The sequence below is a fragment of the Ambystoma mexicanum genome, chromosome 11 (assembly GCF_040938575.1).
Source record: "Ambystoma mexicanum isolate Mex_15411 chromosome 11, UKY_AmexF1_1, whole genome shotgun sequence".
Taxonomy (NCBI): Eukaryota; Metazoa; Chordata; class Amphibia; order Caudata; family Ambystomatidae; genus Ambystoma; species Ambystoma mexicanum.
The window spans coordinates 445212330-445233567 of NC_090934.1; the positions used below are offsets into that span (position 1 = coordinate 445212330).

Below are 21238 nucleotides of genomic sequence, written 5' to 3' on the forward strand. Positions count from 1 at the left end.
TGGGCATAAACATACTCTCCCATAGAGAATGTGGATCATATGAAGCAGCTGATCGTTTAACTGGTACTGCATTGTATGGTCAATCTGAAAATATAGTATGGCTAAGTCTTGGTCCAGCTAAATCTAGAAAAAGAGTTCTAAAATCATACGTAGATATAGAAACAATAGCCAAACGTGATCCCAACATCCAAGACATTTTAAAAAACAATTTATTGGATGCATACTACCCAAACAGAAGTAATACTTTGAAACCATGTGTCTAGACCACATAGCCCAAAACTACACATACAAAAATAATATAAAACCCGATGAAAAAAAAGGTAAATACAGAGTGACAAACTGTGAAGGCAGCCTAGTTAAACTCACTAAACCAAATTTAATTAATCATATCAAATTGTCATTAAAGACTCCTCAACATAAAGAAGTATATTACATGTCCCTGTTACAACTCTTTACACCATGGAGAAAAGAATAAGAAATACTAGATAACTATGACTCATATGAAGATGCTTTCAAAGCAAATGAAAGCACTATAACGGATGTAAACTTTGCACAGTACCAAACAATGTTGCACAATGAACAGCAACACGAAGAAGAACTCCAGGCCCAACTAGATAAAGAAACTCCTGACAGTAGTCAACCTTCTGTAACAGGAAGCCAAGAACCACTGGGAGAACCACTAATAATAAATGAGGCAGAATTAGCTATGATAGAAGTAGAAAACACCATGTGTCAGTATGAAGATAAAGAAGACTTAACTATACTACAATAAAAACTAAACAATGAGCAAGGTAGCATTTTTCAAGAAGTAACAAAACAAATTGCACATGGTGTACAACATGAAAATGAAGATTATTCCTGCCATAATTATAAACCTATACTACTGTACGTCAGTGGTGAAGCTGGTTCTGGCAAAACATTCCTAATCAAAATCATCAGTAAGTTCCTTCAACAATTGACAAATAACAAACTGTCAGCTGTTGTCACTGCCCCCACAAGTTTAGCTGCCTACAACATAGGTGGTGTCACGTTACACCGATTACTACTATTGCCAGTAGAACACCAGAACAAATTAGACTATTACAAACTTTCTGCAGAAGCTGCAATGGAACTATGCAGAGTATTGAAACAAATGAAAATGCTACTAATAGATGAAGTGAGCATGGTCTCCAACCTAATGTTGGCTTTGATTCACCTCAGATTACAAGAAGTACTCAAAACAAATTATGAAGAACTCTTTGCAGGAAAACACATTATTTTTTTCGGAGATCTTCTTCAATTGACACCAGTAAAAGGTGAGCCTATTTTTAAAACATTAGGACACAAACTCTGCCGTAAAACTGTTGGCAGCATTGGAAATGTCAACCTTTGGCAATATTTCCAATACAAAGAATTAACAGAAAACATACAGCAATCTGCAGATCTCACTTATGCCAACATCTTAAAAAGTATCAAAGTTGGTATACTTTCTAAAGAAGCAGAAACAATATTGAAAACCCGGCACATTAATGCACTTTATGGCGATAATGCATGTGCTACAGATGTTATGGAACAATTAGCTCACAAACATGTCAATTGTATGGCCTTAATGCCAACTCTTGCAAGCTGTTTCAAATTCAATGAAATAATGTTAAGTAAAGAAATGCAACCAATAATGGAAATTAGCGCCACAGACAAACTAGATGTGCATGGTATGACACTACCTATGTTTGACCAAGCCACAACAAGACTAAATAGTTTAGAAAAATCAATCTCCAACACAAAAGGCTTAGAAAAGATATTAAAATTATCCGTAAATTGCAGAGTAATGCTTAAACGTAACCTTGACGTGGACCAAGGACTAGTTAATGGAGCACTGGGTACAGTTGTTGGCTTTCAAACATACCCAGGTGACAACAAAATTCAGTTTGTCAATATACTCTTTGACAAACTTTCAGAAGTAAAAAGGATAGGACGCTCAACAGCTCGATTCCTTCTCTTCAAAGACATGTATGTACGCAGAGAACAATTTTCTCTAACTCTTGCATACGCAGTCACAATTCATAAATCACAAGGTATTACCCTAGACAAAACAATGATAGATAATGGTAACACAGTCTTTAAAGTAGGCATGAGCTACGTAGCACTATCACGCTTACCTACACTTGACGGTCTATTTCTAATCAACTTTGATGCAAGTAAAGTAAACGCTGATATTCCTTGCATTTTAGAATATAATAGACTTCGCTCACTATACACCTTCCATCTAAACAAAGTAAAACTTTATAAAAGAAAAATAAATCAAACAGAAATGCAACCGGATGTCACTCCAAATCCTCCAAAGACAGTAAAAGAAAGTAATACTTCATCAAGTACCACAAGCAAAAAATAATCAATTAGGGAAAGTAAACCAGGTACTTCTTCAAAGAAGGAAGACAAACACCAAAAAAGCAGTCAGATACAGAACTACCTGGTCCATTTAAACTCTCAAATATAGTTGGTGTAAGTTGTTATGCAAATGTAGCAATGAATATTCTATTTCAATTACCACCAATTGTTGACAGCATTTACTTACACAGTACAGACCAATTGTATATGCAAATGTTAGTACCTCACAGAAATGCAGCAAACAATCCTGACAACACGTATAGTGTTTATGGAATAAGACAACAATTGGACTACTGTGCTGGAATGGTGAAATTCACTATAAACTCACAGGAAGATCCACAAGAATTTCTAATGTACTTACTACAAGTACTGGAAAACAAAAACATACCTATAAATGAAATCTTCCAGATTTCATACATGTGGAAACATACATGTACTCTCTGCAACAATGTGACAGAAGAACAAATCCCCAATGAACACTTCGTATATATATCAATACCTAATTGTGAATCCATTCCATTTCAGCAACTTGTACAAAATGCAAACCATGGTAGATTATGTTCTATCTGCAATTCAGATAATCGCTCCACGTTAGTAATACAAACACATAGTAAATACTTAATACTAATGATTCTACGTTACAATGCAGATGGTACCAAAAACAACTGCAAGCTGACTGGATTCACACATGGTCAAATATCACTTGGTAAGAAAACCTTCACAACAATAGGTATAATCTACCACGCAGGAGCCACACCCAATTCAGGGCACTACACTGCATATATAAAAAAGAAATGCGGATGGTTTCAATGTAATGATAGTACCATTACTCTAAAGCAGAGATTACCAGCAAATCTTACAAACGCTTATTTTACCAAAATTTGATAACTAAACTGTACTTAAACCCTAAGTAAACTTGTAGTAAAAAAATATAAACTGTTAGAATATTCCAAAAGCTATCTAACTGCCCAAAGATTCAACAACTAATCAGATAAATGAATACCAGAAAATTAGAGTAAAAAATAGACTGTTAGAATACGCCAATGGGTATCTAACTGTCCCAAAATTTAACAATATCCAAACAGATAAATCAATACCACTAAAATATATAAAAAAAAATAGGCAGTTAGAATACACCTACTGGTATCTAACTGCTCTAAAATGTTATAATATCCAAACAAACAAATATTATGTTACTGCTCCAAAAAAATGCAACAACCCAATGTATAAAGCAATAGCCAAAAGTGAACACTGAAAACAAACAAACAAACAAACTGTAGCATAACAGAACAAGTTTTTTTAATCCAACATGGGTTTTTATTTTCTCCCACAGACTCAATGATTTTAGCAATGAACACAGAAACTGAGGAAATTGCACAGTACTCTGGTTTGTCATCTACTAAATATGAGGGTCCCAAAAAAATAAAAATGTTGATTATACAATGTAATAAGTCATTACAAAATACTAATACTAACATGCTATTTTCTTTTATCACAGAAATTAACAAGAAATGCATGTACTACAGTTACTAAACCAAACAGTAAGTATATCATACACTCTATGCCATGGCCACAACCATCGCAGCATATCACACCCATAATATCTTATAACTTTGTTCCTTATAAATTTGTTTTTGACCCAAAGTTATAAGCAACTATAAGTGTGATATGCTGCGGTGGTTGTGGCCAGGGCATAGAGTGTTGGGTGCATGACCAAATGGTCATGCACCCAACACTCTATGCCCTGGCCACAACCACCGCAGCATACGACACCCATAGAGTCAAACATTTCAACTATGGCCTGTGGAAACTTTTAATGTCCGCGGACATTACTTGTGTTCTTAGAACACTTTCAACTTGCCAGCTAACAATACGGACAGCGTCTTCAGGACACCCCCTATGAACATTTCAGGACACCGCGAGAGTTCTTAGAACATTTTCAACTTGACAACGAACAATACGGACAGCGTCCTAGGAACACCCCCATTTGGTTTATTTGCGAAGATTTCAGGACACCGCGAGTGTTCTTAGAACACATTCAACATGCCATCGAACAATACGGACAGCGTTTTTAGGACACCCCCTACGAACATTTCAGGACACCACGAGTGTTCTTAGAACACATTCAACTTGACAACGAACAATCCGGACAGCGTCCTCAGAACACCCCATTTTGTTTATTTACGAACATTTTAGGACACCGCAAGTGTTCTTAGAACACATTCAACTTGCCAGCGAACAATACGGACAGCGTCTTCAGGACACCCCCTACGAACATTTCAGGACAACGTGAGAGTTCTTAGAACATTTTCAACTTGACAACGAACAATACAGACAGCGTCCTCAGAACATCCCCATTTTGTTTATTTACGAACATTTGAGGACACCGCGAGAGTTCTTAGAACATTTTCAACTTAACAATTAACAAGACGGACAGCGTCCTCAGAACATCCCCATTTTGTTTATTTGCGAACATTTCATGACACCGCAAGTGTTCTTAGAACAGTTTCAGCTTGCTTCCAAACAAAACGGACACATATTGAGTCCTCAGAACACCCCCCATTGAGTTTATTTAGAACATTTCAGAACACCCGTGATGTCCGCAAACACACCAAGAACATCTACCACATGAAAAAATACAACTTTCAACCTATCTCATACTCTCCCACCCTCCCCAAACACTCCTACACACCAACACACTCTACTAAATACACATTTTGAACCAAATTTCACTGCGCTGTCCGCGGATGTCCGTGAATCCAAGATGGCTGGCGCCACCGAAAATCAGACGCGCTTCACGCTCCACACCGTCCAAACAGCGAACACGTCACATGTCTGCGGACATGACGTAAGCCGATCGGCCAATCAGGACACTGTCCGCGGAGCGAACAGGGAAGTGTGTGTGCGGACCGAACACAGATATCACACATTTTTTATGACCTACTTTTTGGTCGTTTTTTTAAAAACTACTGGACGGATTTTCAACAAATCTGTAAAAGCACGCTTTCAGGACCAGGCCGCTGCTCCTGGTTCAAATTTGGTGAAATTCCATCCGGCGGTCTGGGCTGTAGGCGCGAGCCAAGTTTTTTTCCCGTTCAGTCTATGGGAAAAAAAGAAATTTTGGGACCCCCCTATAACTGTTCCCTCCCTGGATGAATCCTCACCAAAACATCTCCAAACTTTGCAAAAACATTCAGAGTGGGCCATGTACTTTTTTTGCAAAGTTTGGTGAGGATTCATCCAGGGGAAGCGAAGTTATAAGCCGCCCAAAAAGTGCTCTTTCTATGGAAACAACAACTTAACCATAACTACATTGCCACTATCGTGGCCATGTAATATATATATATATATATAAATATATATATATATATATTCAGTAAAAAAACTTTGTTAAAGGGACGTTATGGTTAAGTTGCGCTACTAATCAGATTCAGTAAAAAAACTTTGTTATATGGACGTTATGGTTCCAAGTAAAACCGAAAAACCCCTGAAATTCACCAGTTATGGTATGCTAAGCAACCATAACTCGCGCCACCACTGTGCACTGCTAAGACTAACACCCAGGACATCAAAGATGACATCACAAATGTCATTGATGACATCACTGATGGCATCACATGTCTGACTCCCCCTTTTTTGCTTTCCTGACATATCTACGCCACATGATTTTCTTCAATAACAGTCAGGAACTAAAAATTGTAAATTACTATATTCGTAGACTTATCCTTCAAGTATGTTCTTAGAATAATTCCCTTATGGTCCAGTCATATCATATGAAACATATACATAGGGGAAGACACAACCTTGAAAACAGAAATCCTTTTTGTGCATTAAAATTATCAGTAGATTTATCAACACTTTCTGATGCTTTTGATGTTTTTCTATTACTGTACTTTCCCTGTATATGCTCATATTTTTATATGTTGTACTCACACTATTTTCCTTAGGGTCCAGACACATCATGTGATATATATATAGATAGGGTAAGTAACAGCTTTGAAACAGAGCAATCATTTCTCTGCATAAAGGTAATCAGTTAAGTTATGAACACTTTCTGCTACTATTGCTGCTTCTTTTTCTTACTTCAATTCCCTTGTATATATTCATATTTGTATCTGGTGTTGTCTCTTTGTGATTTGTCTATAATAATGCAATTATGTAGTAAGAGGGTGTTATTACATACTTATCACACGTTTCACTGTACGCAAAACTCTAATATGAAAACAGTTATCATTTCACTATTCAACATGCAAGCTTATGAATATTGCACCTCCATCATGTATGCTGCACACAATGCCTATGTTTCTACATGAGTACCTTAGTATACTGGATTGAAGTTAATAATAGAATGCTATTTATATCAATGCATAGCTTAATGCACTGATTAGCAATTGATATTTTTTCCAATAATCTTTGACACTTTTTTTATTAACATTACACTAAGAATCCCTTGTACAGACCTTTCATGAAAGGTAAATGCACATGTGATGTCATCAGTGATGTCATAAATGACATTTGTGATGTAATCTTTGATGTCCTGGGTGTTAGGCTTTGCAGTGCACGGTGGTGGCGCGAGGTATGGTTGCTTAGCTTACCATAAATGGTGAATTTCAGGGGGTTTTCGGTTTTACTTGGAACCATAACGTCCCTTTAGCAAAGGTTTTTCACTGAATTTCATAGGTTTTTAGTAGCGCAACTTAACCATAACGTCCCGTTGACAATGTTTTTTTACTGAATTTCATAGGTTTTTAGTAGCGCAACTTAACCATAACGTCCCGTTAACAAAGTTCTTTTACTGAATTTCATAGGTTTTTAGTGGCGCAAGTTAGCCATAAACTCCCTTTAACAAACTTTTTTCATTAGCAGGAAGACAATATAAAAAGATGGAGTGTAAAAAGCAATTTCTCATGGATGGCTTTACACACAATGTTGCAAAGTAAGAATTTATGCTCGTTCACAGTGAAGGTAAGCTTCTTCAATTATTTGCTCGTGGCCCGGAGTGGCCCACGGCACGCACTATAAGGTTCTAATGTTTTTTGACCTTGACAGACAGGGATCGTGCCAAAAGACTTCTTTTGAAGGAGGGGTGCAAAAACGTAAGAGACGATAAGGATGAAATTTCTGAAACTAAACCGCTTTTATATATTATATCACTATGAGAAAGATCCTTGGCATAGACAGAGTCGTATTTAGGGACTGCATTACGCATAGACAATGGAAAATGCCAATATAATGTAAGTAACCCTTTAGATTATTTTATACCAGAATATAATAACAATAGCGTGGCGTTAAAGCCCAGTTAAGTTGTACTTGTTCGTTCAATGTGGCATATTGTTTTGTACCGTGCACTATCACCGCCGAAGTGGTCCCTTGGCGCTCAGACGGCTCTGAAAAAGGCAGTGGAGAGAGGGTGGGTTAGTGGGAATAAGTTAACATACTCTGTTGCACTATCCTAGCTAGCAAATAGTTTCACGCCCTAATAAATAAAATGAATATTTTTAATGAAGATCGGCTTGTGAGACTAATTTATGTTTTTAAAACAGGTGCATCCTTCCCTACTGTCAATGCCACGATTTTCAGACCCCAGCCGACGGACTTTTTCACTGCCATGTGCAGCTACTTCTAAACAACTTCATGACCCTCACCATTTTATGGGACAATAGCCAAGGACCAATATGCCCTTATGCGGTACTAGCGGCTAGAAGCAACATACCAACCATTATGGGGGTCTAATGCCTCATTGTTGGAACAGCCTTCCGATTATCAGTGCGACCATAGTGCTTCTTTTATCATAAACCAACACCCTGTGTACCGCAAAGGAACAGCGCGTGACTCAAGATGAACTTTTGCGGATCGACAGCAAAGACAAATGCAAATCGCTGAATATTCTCTAAACATTTGATGTCAAATAAAAGTACTTTACGAAATGTACAATCCTGCTGTTTACTTTTAAATCACAGTTTCATATTCCGAATTGTGGCACGCTGTGTTGTGAGATGATCTGTGTTGTTTTCGAGGCATTAGACCACCATAATGGTTGGTATGTTGCTTCTATCCGCTAGTACCGCGTGAGGCCCAGTCGTCTCCAGTCCTACGCGACTTTACACAGAACCCGGAAGACAACACACATTATGTCACAACACAGCGCGCCACAATTCGGAATATGAAACTGTGATTTAAAAGCAAACAGCAAGATTGTAAATTTTGTAAAGTACATTTATTTGACATCAAATGTTTAGAGAATATTCAGCGATTTGCATTTGTCTTTGTTGTCGATCCGCAAAAGTTCATGTTGAGCCACACGATGTTCCTTTGCGGTACAGAGGGTGTTAGATCAACTTAGAAAACAGTGCGCCACAATTCGGAATATGAAACTGTGGTTTAAAAGTAAACAGCAGGATTGTACATTTGGTAAAGTACATTTATTTCACATGAAATCTTTAGTGAATATTCAGCAATTTGCAATTGTCTCTGCTGTCGATCAGCAAAAGTTTATTTTGAGCTGTTCCTTTGCGGTAGATAGGCTGTTGGTTTATGATAAAAGCAGTAAATGGTCGCACTGATAATCGGAAGGTTGCTCCACAACGAGGCATTAGACCACCATAATGGTTGGTATGTTGCCTCTAGCCGCTAGTACTGCGCAAGGGCATATTGGTCCTTGGCGATTGTCCCATAAAATGGTGAGGGTCATGAAGTTGCTTACATGGAGCTGCACATAGCAGTTGAAAAATCCATCCGCTGGAGTCTGAAAATCGTGACATTGGCAAAATGGGGCAAGATACCTGTTTTAAAAAACATAAAATAGTCTCACCAGCCGATCTTTATTAAAAAATATTCATTTTATTTATTAGGGCGTGAAACTATTTGCGAAGATAGTGCAACGGAGTATGTTAATAATAAAATAATAACATTTCCGCATTTATTTAGCGGTAAGAACTGTCAGGTATCTCAGCGCTGCTTATTATTACCCATGGTGTGTGGTGCTCATTTATCGACCACGGAAGGATGAAAGGCTGAGTTTGGCCGTGCCGGGATTCAAACCTGCGTTAGCAAGCTGTGCACAGATGTCAAAGCGAGCGCTCTACTCGCTGTGCCACTTGACCGGCTACAGTGAAGTGGCACAGCGAGTAGAGTGCTTGACCGGCTACAGACCGGTTAAATTATTTCTATTAACCCACCCTGTGTCGTTTGCCTTTTTCAGAGCCATCTAAACGACAGGGGATCAATTTGGTGCTGATAGTGCGCGGTAGAAAACAATATGCCACATTGAACGAACAAGTACAAATTGACCGGGCTTTAATGCCATGCTATTGTTATTATATTCCGGTATAAAATAATCTAAAGGGTTGCTTACAGTATAATTGCATTTTCCATTGTCCAAGTGTAGTGCAGTCCCAAAATACGACTCTGCGTGTGCCAACGATCTTTCTCAAAGTTATATAATATACAAAAGTGGTTTCGTTTCAGAAATTTCATCTTTATCGTGTCTTACGTTTTTGCTACACTTCTTCAAAAGAAGTCTTTCAGCACAATCTCTGTCTGTCAAGGTAAAAAAAAAATAGAACCTTATACTGGGAGTCGTGGGCCTCTCCGGGCCGCGAGAAATAAATTGAAGCAGCTGACCTTCACTGTGAACGAGCATAAATGCTTACTTTGCAACATTCTGTGTAAAGCCATCTGTGAGAACTTGCTGTTTACACTACATCTTTGTATATTGTTTGCGTGCATTTACTTTTCAGGAAATTTGTTTACTAGGGATTTTTATTATAATGTTGCGAAAAAAGTGTCAAGGATCATTGCAATAAATGTCATACCGTAATTAGTGTTTTGAACGATGCATTGATATAAATAGCATTGTATTATGGGGTTCTATCAAGTATACTGAGCTACTAATGGAGAAACATAGCACTGTGTGCAGCGTACAAGATGAAAGTATAATATTTGTAATGTTAATATGTTGAATAATGAAATGATAAGTGTCCTGAAATGTTCGAAAATAAACAAAATGGGGGTGTTCTGAGGACGTTCTTCGTATTGTGTGACTGCTTAGCTGTATGCAATGAGGGAATGGCACAGAGAGTAAAGTGGAAATGGTAGAAGGGGTGTCGAAGAGTTACGCGGTCCGTGGACACCGCGGCTGTCCGTGGACAGGGCGTACTACATCCGGGGTTTTCCAGCAAATCCAACATGGCAAGAAGACTGTACGGATTAGTCAATCAGATGTCGAGGTTGTGGATTTGTGTTGAAAGAGACTGTGTGTGGTGAAGATGGCAGAAGTAGAGAAAGTCAGGGTGTTGGTGCTTGGAGATATGTTTGTGCATGGTTTACAACAGTACGCTCGATGCAGGCATGTTGAAAAGAACTTTGATGTGAAAGGAGTGGAGGTGGTGTGGAGCACTGTGCCTGATTGCAATGTACAGGGAATTGTACAAGTTTGTGAGGATATGGCCACGATGAACAGTCCGCATGTTGTAGTTTTGCACTATGGTGCTTTCCATTTGGGCAACGTCAGTGCCCCTACTTTGTTGGCTGATTTGGAACGCTTGGTTCAAGCCGTAATGAAGATCCTTCCAAATGCAAAAGTAATTTTTTCTGGATTACTACCTAGGGCAATATGGGACAATAGTTCAGTTTTTTGTCCTCAGCAAAACATTGCTAGGTGTGTCATCAACTGAGGCATGTGTGCCTTCATGCTTAGAGCTGGTATGTTCTTCTGTAATAATGAGAATATTGATGTCAGTAATACTGTTAATTTTAAAGAAGGTGGCATCTCTTTATCTTTTACGGGAAATGCCTTTCTATTTTGGAATGTAAGGGTTGCTTTGGAGAAGGTTATGTGAAGATTTTAGGATTAAAGTAAGAAAAAAAACAAGAAAAAAAATACAAAATAACAGGTGTCTGTCAAGCATCTGTAAAAAAAACAAAAAAAAACGGCTCTTTTCAGAGGCAACTTCAAAGGGGAAATGGGGCACACTATTTAAATTTACATTCACCACGCTCAGATTCTCGATATGTCCGCGGACATGGCGGTAGTCCGCGGACATCAAAATACCTACGTGGGGGTTCAGTATGTTCTATGTTACATGTATATTATGGTTAAGTTGCGCTACTAAAAACCTATGAAATTCAGTGAAAAAACTTTGTTAAAGGGACATTATGGTTAAGTTGCACTATGAAAAACCTATGAATTTCAGTAAAAAAAAAACATTGTTAAAGGGACGTTATGGTTCAAAGTAAAACCGAAAAACCCCTGAAATTCGGCAGTTATGGTAAGATAAGCAACCATAACTCGCGCCACCGTGCACTGCTAACACTAACACCCAGGACATCAAAGATGACATGACAAATGTCATTGATGACATCACTGGTGACATCACATGTCTGGCTCTCCCTTTTTTCCCTTTACTGACATATCTAGGCCACATAGTTTTTTTCAGTAACAGTCAGGAAGTAAAAATTGAAAAGGTACTATATTTGTAGACTTAGGGTCAAGTCACATCATATGAAACATATACATAGCGGACGACACAGGCTTGAAAGAGAGCAATCCTTTCTGTAGTGCATGAAGATAATCATTAGGGTTATCAGCACTTTCTCATAGTTTTATTTTTATTACTCTACCTTCCCTGAATATACTCATATTTGTATACATTGTACTCACTCTCCTTTCCTTTGGGTGCAGTCACATCATGTGATACACATACATATGGTAAGTAGCAGCTTTGAAACAGAGCAATAGTTTCTCTGCATAAAGACAATCAGTTAGGTTATGAACTCTTTCTGCTACTACTTCTGCTTTTTTGTTTACTTCACTGTCCCTGTATATACTCATATTTGTATGTGTTGTTGTCTCTTTGTGTTTTGTCTGTAATAATTATGTATTAAGTGGGTTTTATTATCTACGTATTACATGTTTCACAGTACGGAAAGCTCTAATAAGAAAGCAGTTATCATTTCACTATTCAACATGACAAGATTATGAATATTGAACCTTCATCATGTATGCTGCACACACTGCCTATGTTTCTGCATGAGTAGCTTAGTATACTGTATAGAACTTCATAACAGAATGCTATTTATATCAATGCATTGCTTAATGCACTAATTAGCTCATGATATTTATCCCAATGATCCTTGACAGTTTTTGGTCAGCATTATAAGAATCCATTGTACAGAGTTTTCATGAAAAGTAAATGCACATGTGATGTCATCAGTGATGTCATCAATGACATTTGTGATGTCATCTTTGATGTCCTGGGTGTTAGTGTTAGCAGTGCACGGTGGCACGTGTTATGGTTGCTTATCTTACCATAACTGCCGAATTTCAGGGGGTTTTCGGTTTTACTTTGAACCATAACTTCCCTTTAACAATGTTTTTTCACTGAATATATATATATATATATATGAGGAAGGTTTGGATTACTGGTCCACTCTAGTGCTCTGATCTGCCCACTGATGTCACAATGAAAATACAAAAATCCTCTGGGGAGTTGTAGAAACATTAAAGGCACAGACATTACTTATGAAAGTGGGTTCAGACTGACAATGACTTCTCTGGTTTGTTTTATTGCCAACAAGTGCAAGATGATCAGAAATGCTTCTGTGTTTTAACTTGATCACAGGTTCAGCAGCACTATCCAGTAAAGAGTGTGCCTTTAAAATACACTAACTGTTTCCTGGTTGTGTGTTATTTTAATCAGATTCACCGTTAGATGACTTTGTATGAATTAAATCTGTATAAGGCATTTGGATGCAGTGGTCAGGAGGAATTAGAGGAGATATTAGGAATGGAGCGACATAGGTATTCATTCTGTCAGGGCACTCCTGACAGTGCCATGTTAGAATAGAGTCATACAAAGCCTGGCTGCATAAATACCCATTAAGGAGGAAACAGTGAATCAAACTACTTATGTATCCTTACACAAATCTGGATGCTCACAATGCAGGATTATTTTGCCCACAGGGGAGTTTGCAACTTTTCAGTCAAAACTGCAGACATAATTACTGCCCCATGCATAATTAGAGAAGCCACACTAATTGGTAATAGCTTAAATGACAAGGTGTAGGTGGCTGATTTAACACAATCCTGCTAAACCTATCTGTCCTCCAATTCATATTTTGGCTACATCTTCTGTACCAAGACAGAGGCAGCAAGTGGAAAATACAGTGGACGGTAACTCACTGAATGGAAAAGCACATGTTTTTTGGGACAATTCTTATGTGAAAGTTGAGTGGGCAACGTCTGGTCTTCTTGATGCTCATATTAACATTCTCAAAAGAAGTTAAGGCCTGAATAGGTGTAGGGTAGTGAAAGGCACTACAGTAGGCAAAGTTCCATATTGAGAGTACATCAGTTTGCGTAAAATGATGTTAAGAGGGTGGTAATGGAGTTACTTCTACTTTACCACAGCCTCACACTTCATGTTCTGTTGATGAAGTGAAGGATGTATCACCACCAAAAAGCTGCAGGTAAATCACACATTTTACCACCAGAAACCTGTGGAATTACCATAGCAAATTTACCACTAGTGGAAATACTGAAAAAATCCCCATTTAGTCAAATGGACTCTAGAAATTGGGATTTACACCTTCTTGCCACCTTTCACAACTCTGTGTAATTCCATGGGAGCAAGTGGCCGTAGGAGTAATCAATTTTGGTGATAATTCTGTGGATTTACAGCCAGATTACCCAAACACATAAAGAACCCATTGTCTTGTACTTCCCTCCTCTCTGACTTGATGCCTAGATACATACTGATAATCCAAGAAGACCCAAATAGAAATGCTGTGGAAAATCTTTTTCACTATTTGTCGCTCTCTATAAGCCAGTTAGCCAGCTTGTAACCCAGTCAACCAGTTTGTAAGCCAGTTAGCCATCTTGTAATCTGAAGAATGTCTACATGTATCACCCTAGTACACACCTCTAGGCTGCTCAGATTGCTGTCAAAGAAACTTGAGATCAGTGCTTTGAAACGCTTGACGCGTATTGGTTGACATTTCCTTAAATTATTACCTTATCAAATGGGACTCGGATCAGATAGACACAGCTGGCGTTGTTTGGGTATGCAGATGGATAGTTGGATGACATCAGGGTTCCTGTCACGGTAGAATACCGGCTACTGCACACACCTGCAAGCAAAGATTGAGAAGGAAAAACATTGTAAAAGGTAAATTCTTGTAAAATCCCGTTTCAAAAATGCATACAAAAAGTGAAATATGCACATGCTATTTCAAGCTGGTAGAGTGCCAACTGACCTGCAAGATCTTTGAGGTGCTACAGATTGAAGACCCCAACAAAAAAAGTTAGGAGAACCCTCAAGATAGTCTGAATTAGTGGGGAATGGACCAAAAATAGAAGAGCTGCGAGTGTGCTTTGAAGTGAAGTTTTATATTTGCTTCTGTTTTACAGATGGAAGTCTCCTCTCAGATTTTCTTAACCAGCTGTAGTTTTCTTAGAAGGAAAAACTGGACATCAATCAGTGTGAGCTAAAGAAGAAGAGTGGTAGTGTAATGACCTAAACAAATTAGGATAACAGCCTCAACCTTTTATAATTCTCTTCATCAGGAAGTAAATATAAATAGTTTCAAAAGCAGGTGATAGTTTCACTATGACAGGTATGGATATGTTTTAATCCCATAATACTCATTCAGAAAAGGACATATAGCGCCCAAAAGCTTTTACAACAGCCGTTGGTGTGTAAATTACTCATGAGATAAATGCTTAAAATTCACAAAAGGAAATAGAAGTTGCAATTGCTCACATTTCCCAGAGCCTATGTACATCTCTCGCAATGGGCTTTGTAAGGTCAACTAATAGTGGCCCAGTGAAATGTGAGCAAATCTGACTTCTTTTTTATGATTTTGGTGCAAAGAAAATGACCTTCTTTGAATGTAATTTTTAGACATAGCTGATGTATATTGTCATCTATCTGGTGGGTTAAAATCAGAGCAGGAGACGATTTGCATACCTCACTGCAGAATAGGACTGCATGATTTTTTATTTAAATACATTCTGAAATAAGAGAGAATCAAAGTGTGTTTGAGTGACAGCAATTAGACAGCATGAGCATGGTATGTATTTTGAGATTATTGGGATTGTTTCCATGTACACATATGCATTTACACACACAAGCTGCTTATCTGTGTATAGGTCGGAAACCAGTTGTGACATTTCCACCCTTCCTGTCCGCTCCCAGTTTTATGGACTGTGACATGCCTCAGGGCTCCTCTTTGCGTGACCTGCCTCAGGACTCCTCTTTGCCCCACCTCCTACTTCATTTTTAAACAGTCTCTGGGAGATTTACTGAGAAGCCAGTTGCTGCTTGATCATATGCCCTTCTTCAGCTTAAAGGGAGGCTTGGTATCTTATCGTTTTCAGATATGTGACTCAAGTCTGAATCTGGATGGACAAAAGTAGGCTCACATTCAATCCTGGTGTGTGCTTTAAGCGTGTGTCTTAAAAAAAGACCCTCTGGCCAGATTCCTTGGGCCTTCTCTCGAAACCTTCTTTAGAGGAAAAAATACCCAGGAGCCCTCTTAATGATCAATTGATTCACAGATTACAAATCAGAACAGATACTCAAACATGCATTTGTATCTCCTCCTGTGGAGCAGTATTCTCTGGGTAATTTTGAACAAAAAAACACACACATTGCAAGTTTCATCTTTTGCAAGGCAGAATGCAAAAGTAAAGAGTAAAACAATATGAAATTGTCTTTATGCACCGCTTTACAAAACAGTCAATTGTGCCTGCAAATTACACTACCACTCTTCTTCTAGCCAGAGGGTCTTTTTTTAAGACACACGCTTGAAGCACACACCAGGATTGAATGTGAGCCTACTTTTGTCCATCCAGATTCAGACTTGAGTCACATATCTGAAAACGATAAGATACCAAGCCTCCCTTTAAGCTGAAGAAGGGCATATGATCAAGCAGCAACTGGCTTCTCAGTAAAACTCCCAGAGACTGTTTAAAAATGAAGTAGGAGGTGGGGCAAAGAGGAGTCCTGAGGCAGGTCACGCAAAGAGGAGCACTGAGGCATGTCACAGTCCATAAAACTGGGAGTGGACAGGAAGGGTGGAAATGTCACAACTGGTTTCCGATCTATACACAGATAAGCAGCTTGTGTGTCTGAATGCATATGTGTACATGGAAACAATCCCAATAATCTCAAAATACATACCATTCTCATGCTGTCTAATTGCTGTCACTCAAGCACGCTTTGATTCTCTCTTATTTCAGAATGTATTTAAATAAAAAATCATGCAGTCCTATTCTGCAATGAGGTATGCAAATCGTCTCCTGCTCTGATTTTAACCCACCAGATAGATGACAATACATCAGCTATGTCTAAAAATTACATTCAAAGAAGGTCATTTTCTTTGCACCAAAATCATAAAAAAGAAGTCAGATTTGCTCACATTTCACTCGGCCACTATTAGTTGACCTTACAAAGCCCATTGCGAGAGATGTACATAGGCTCTGGGAAATGTGAGCAATTGCAACTTCTATTTCCTTTTGTGAATTTTAAGCATTTATCTCATGAGTAAATTACACACCAACGGCTGTTGTAAACGCTTTTGGGCGCTATATGTCCTTTTCTGAATGAGTATTATGGGATTAAAACATATCCATACCTCTCATAGTGAAACTATCACCTGCTTTTGAAACTATTTATTTTTACTTCCTGATGAAGTAGAATTATAAAAGGTTGAGGCTGTTATCCTAATTTGTTTAGGTCATTACACTACCACTCTTCTTCTTTAGCTCACACTGATTGATGTCCAGTCTTTCCTTCTAAGAAAACTACAGCTGGTTAAGAAAATCTGAGAGGATACTTCCTTCTGTAAAACAGAAGCAAATATAAAACTTCACTTCAAAGCACACTCGCAGCTCTTCTATTTTTGGTCCATTCCCCACTAATTCAGACTATCTTGAGGGTTCTCCTAACTTTTTTTGTTGGGGTCTTCAATCTGTAGCACCTCAAAGATCTTGCAGGTCAGTTGGCACTATGGATTACTATGGAATGTGCCTGCCACTAGTAAGTGATGATGCAAGGCTGATTCTGTAGGAATTAATTTGTTTTAAGAAGTGCTCACACAAGAAAGAGGAAGAAAGCATGGCAGCATTGTTATCTCCACTCTATGCCCCTCCTTTGACTTAGAGCACATTTTGAATTCCCCTGCAGCGAAAATGAACGCTTACTTAACTCCTCCACTCATGCTCCAGTGAGTTTCATAGTTCTTGAAGGTGGACGGTGGGGGCGTAATGGGAGTCACATTTCCGCCTCCCGTTTATCCTCCACCTTCAAAATCAATTTGGTTTCACACCAGCATGAGATTATCATGTTGGTGTGAAACCATTGATTTCCTATGGAAACCACTGGCGGTTTCCATAGGAAATCATTGTAAATGCCACCAGCCATGTGTACATGGCAGACAGCAATTGCTCTGTTTGCACTGCAGAGTGCAAATAGAGAAGTGTAAATAGGCGTCCGCTGCCTCAAACACTGCTCATTGCTCTCTGCAGTGCAAATTATGAACATTTCTGGAGGGGAACTGATTGCACTTAAGTGCAAACGTAGGTTGTCCACTTCGGGCAATTTAAGTTTAAATAGAAAATTAACTGCCTTGTGTATGCAGAAAAGTCGGTTGAGAATAAAATGAAGGCTCAACAGCACTGCAACTTGCTTTTACGCATTCATTTTGAATCTCAACCTGTTTTAAAATGACCCCTACTATCTTTTCCCTTTCCCCCATCCTAAAACACTGATGATACCTTTCTTCACATCCAGGCTAGACTATTGTAACATGGCTTTACGTTTGTTTTGACCACAGGGTTCGTGAGGGTTGTGGCCCTGGGTTTATAATTATCAGATTTACCTCATAATTTCTTAAGAAATCCAAGTTCTGCTCACATCAACTTGCTGACCTCACCTTCATAAAAGATATAGAGCAGGTGGCAGAGCATTTGCTGTCCAGCACTGGAAAACACTTCCTGTCGGTTCCATGTGTTAATATCAGCGCAAAAAATATCGCAATACAAAAATATTGCCATATTTTTGTGGCAATATTGAGCCATGGAAACTGCGGGGGACACCCCCGTAACCCCTGCATTATTTTTAAATGTGCGGGGGACACCCCTGCAAACCCCACTCCCACAAATGATCCCCCCCTAAAATATTGCCTATGGTGAGACAAACAACCATATGTACAGTGATATTTTTGGTGGGGATACTATGTAGGGATATCCTTCCTGTCCTCTTGCACCATAAAACGGATATTGAAATTTAGGAAATGCCTTAAAACCTTCTTATTTTTCTCATAATCATACTATTGGCATTGCAACTTCTGTATCCACAGCGTTCTCCTAGTGCCAAGGCTTTGTTTGATATGTGTGAGTGCTCTACACAAACTGTTTATACACACATACATGCATACATACATACCGCACTGGTAGAGGGTGTTGACTTTAGCAAGATCTAGGCTGCTGAGTCCGAATCTCTGGCCAATTGGAACATTGGGATCTGGCTTGGGGATGATGGTTGCTTTCCCCGAAGTGTTACTGAAAGCAATTCTGGGGATAAGAAAATAGCCTTCCATTAAATGGTTTGCAGTGATGTAGGTCTGTACTGGAGTGCCATACCAGATTATATTTTCAGATATTTCTTTAACCTGGAAATAAATAGGCTTTGCAGAACAATCATTACTTTGATCTGTTCCTTTATGATTTATGCCTGCCCATACCACCACAAATATGATTAGAATACTCAGATCCGCTGACAGATTTCCCATCAATTTTACATCCTAGATATTGGATTTCAAACAACATTCTGGAAGGAGCTGTGAGTGGATCGGGCCCTTATGTTAACGAAGGGGTTGCTCCAGTATCTCAGGGCATCAAGGAGAAATGTCTTTCTGCTTAGGTGATGGTTACTTAATAACAATGCAATGACCAGCTGGGCACTTATAATTCCTCTCTTCTGAAAAGACTCTGCTCCTACTGTTAATCCTACTGTTAATCATAGTGTAATTGTGGCTTCTCCCCATTAAACTGGCAAACTGAATGCATTGCATGTGGACTGGCTGTCCTCGGTGGCACTGACCATCCTGAGTCCACAAAGCGAGTGGTACATATTGCAATAAGTAAGTGCAAGAAAGAAAAGAAAACAAGCCTTTCCATGTCATACACTCGTGGGGAATACCTGACGATGACTGATGGATGCACCGAGGGAAGGAAATGTAGACTCCTCTCTTGGTGTATTTAATTTGTATTGCACAGCAACTGACTTTCCAGCTAGATATGCCCAATGGAAAACCCTCACCCTACCATGTAACACCATGGAGCTGGGATTATATTTGCTTCTTGGCACTTATCCCAGCACATTGAGTCACACATTCAGCATTGTGGGTTAAAAGTGGTGATAATGTTGTTACTGCACTGATGAACAACAAGTTTGAACTTGACGTGGAGGATTTTCCTCCAGCATCATGGTAAAGAGTTGGTGCCAAAATACTCATGGAGTCCTATGGTCTCCTAAAACGATGATTACCAGCACCCTTCCGCCATTTATAATCCTGTGGCAAAACCATTAAACCAAGTGGTGGTAACGGTAAACGAGATGGCAGTAATGTGTTGAATGTATTGCCGAATTACCACCAAATTCATATTGTGAACCATTGTTGTTATTGCACACTGGGATTCAAACTCCATTGAGACATCTCCTTCCTTAATCCGTCATCTTTTTGCTGCATCTCCACCCCTGATCCGGCTTCAAAACTGCTAGGCACATTTATAAACTTTTCTTTTTCATTTGCAGTCCCTTCCTTCATCATGTAAAACACTTCATACTTTTTCTACAGTTATCATTTTTCTTTAAGTTTGAGTGCAATGTAAACAACCCATAACATAACATAACATGACATAATATGTTGGATGATTTAGCTTCTTATATCATGTCATTGAAATTGACTAATAGACATGCATGACTATTTGTGAAGGGAAAACCTCGAACCATACACTTAAAAAGCGCCAGTCTCTCAACTAAGGTTTACCTTGGGTAGTGCATCATAGACAAGTAGTCGTACTCCAGACCCAAGTTATTGGTGTCTACTTTGACGAAATTGCCCATGTCACCTGTCAAAATTAAGACAAATAGAGTCTGAGAAGGAGTAAAAGCAAAGAGTACTGCATTACAGAGATACGCATCTGAGCATTTCACACCTGTTTACTCTCTTTGACCCCTGAGCAGTCTTCTATGTGTGTATTTCTATTTCAGAGGCTAGTGTCCATTTGTTCGTGAAATGGCCTGCTATTTTCTCATGGTTAATACATATTTTATTGAAATGCTTGACGATTTTGACACATAGTATATGTCTATTTGCTTCATAAAAACAAATATTGCCTCCCTTCGTCCTGTTTGAGGCCAGACGTGTTTTCAATATGGGTAGCTGTATTAATGTGCAGAGCTACTGTATCTAAAGCAATACAATCCACTAATCAGGCCACTTAATTTCAACTTAGGCATCAAGTACAACCATTCACAATAGCTGCTGGCGTGCATCATGATGTGGTGAGCCCACATAGATGAAATAACTTGAAATGGTGGATTGTGTGAATTGTTCATAAATTGACTAAATTTATGGCATGTGATATCTAGGGACATAATGCACCCCCCTGCTGCTCCATTGGTGCAGAGGCCTCACACTAAACAAGCACCCCCATATTAAGCATAGACCAATTTCTGTCCAATGGTGGTGGCATGTCAGGGGTCTCTCATCAAGTTTTTCACGGGTTTCCACATTCTTATTTATGCTACTGCCGACCTTCCACAGGTGCATAACTGACAGCGGCAGATGGCTGATCACAATC

At 38.9% G+C, this 21238-nt stretch overlaps 1 protein-coding gene across 7 annotated transcripts in view; it reads right to left on the reverse strand.

Annotated features, from left to right (window-relative positions):
* The window catches only part of LOC138503495 (embryonic protein UVS.2-like), a 293734-nt gene that overhangs the window by 99973 nt on the left and 172523 nt on the right, over positions 1-21238 (reverse strand). For 5 of the 7 annotated variants that reach the window (XM_069623275.1, XM_069623271.1, XM_069623274.1 and 2 more), the window contains 3 exons: positions 20422-20503; positions 18816-18943; positions 14381-14496 (listed from right to left, as the gene is read on the reverse strand). In XM_069623275.1, coding sequence (XP_069479376.1) covers positions 14381-14496; positions 18816-18943; positions 20422-20503 — 326 coding nt within the window. The remainder of the gene's footprint in view (positions 1-14380; positions 14497-18815; positions 18944-20421; positions 20504-21238) is intronic. The other 2 variants (XM_069623273.1, XM_069623272.1) reach the window with 1 other exon arrangement.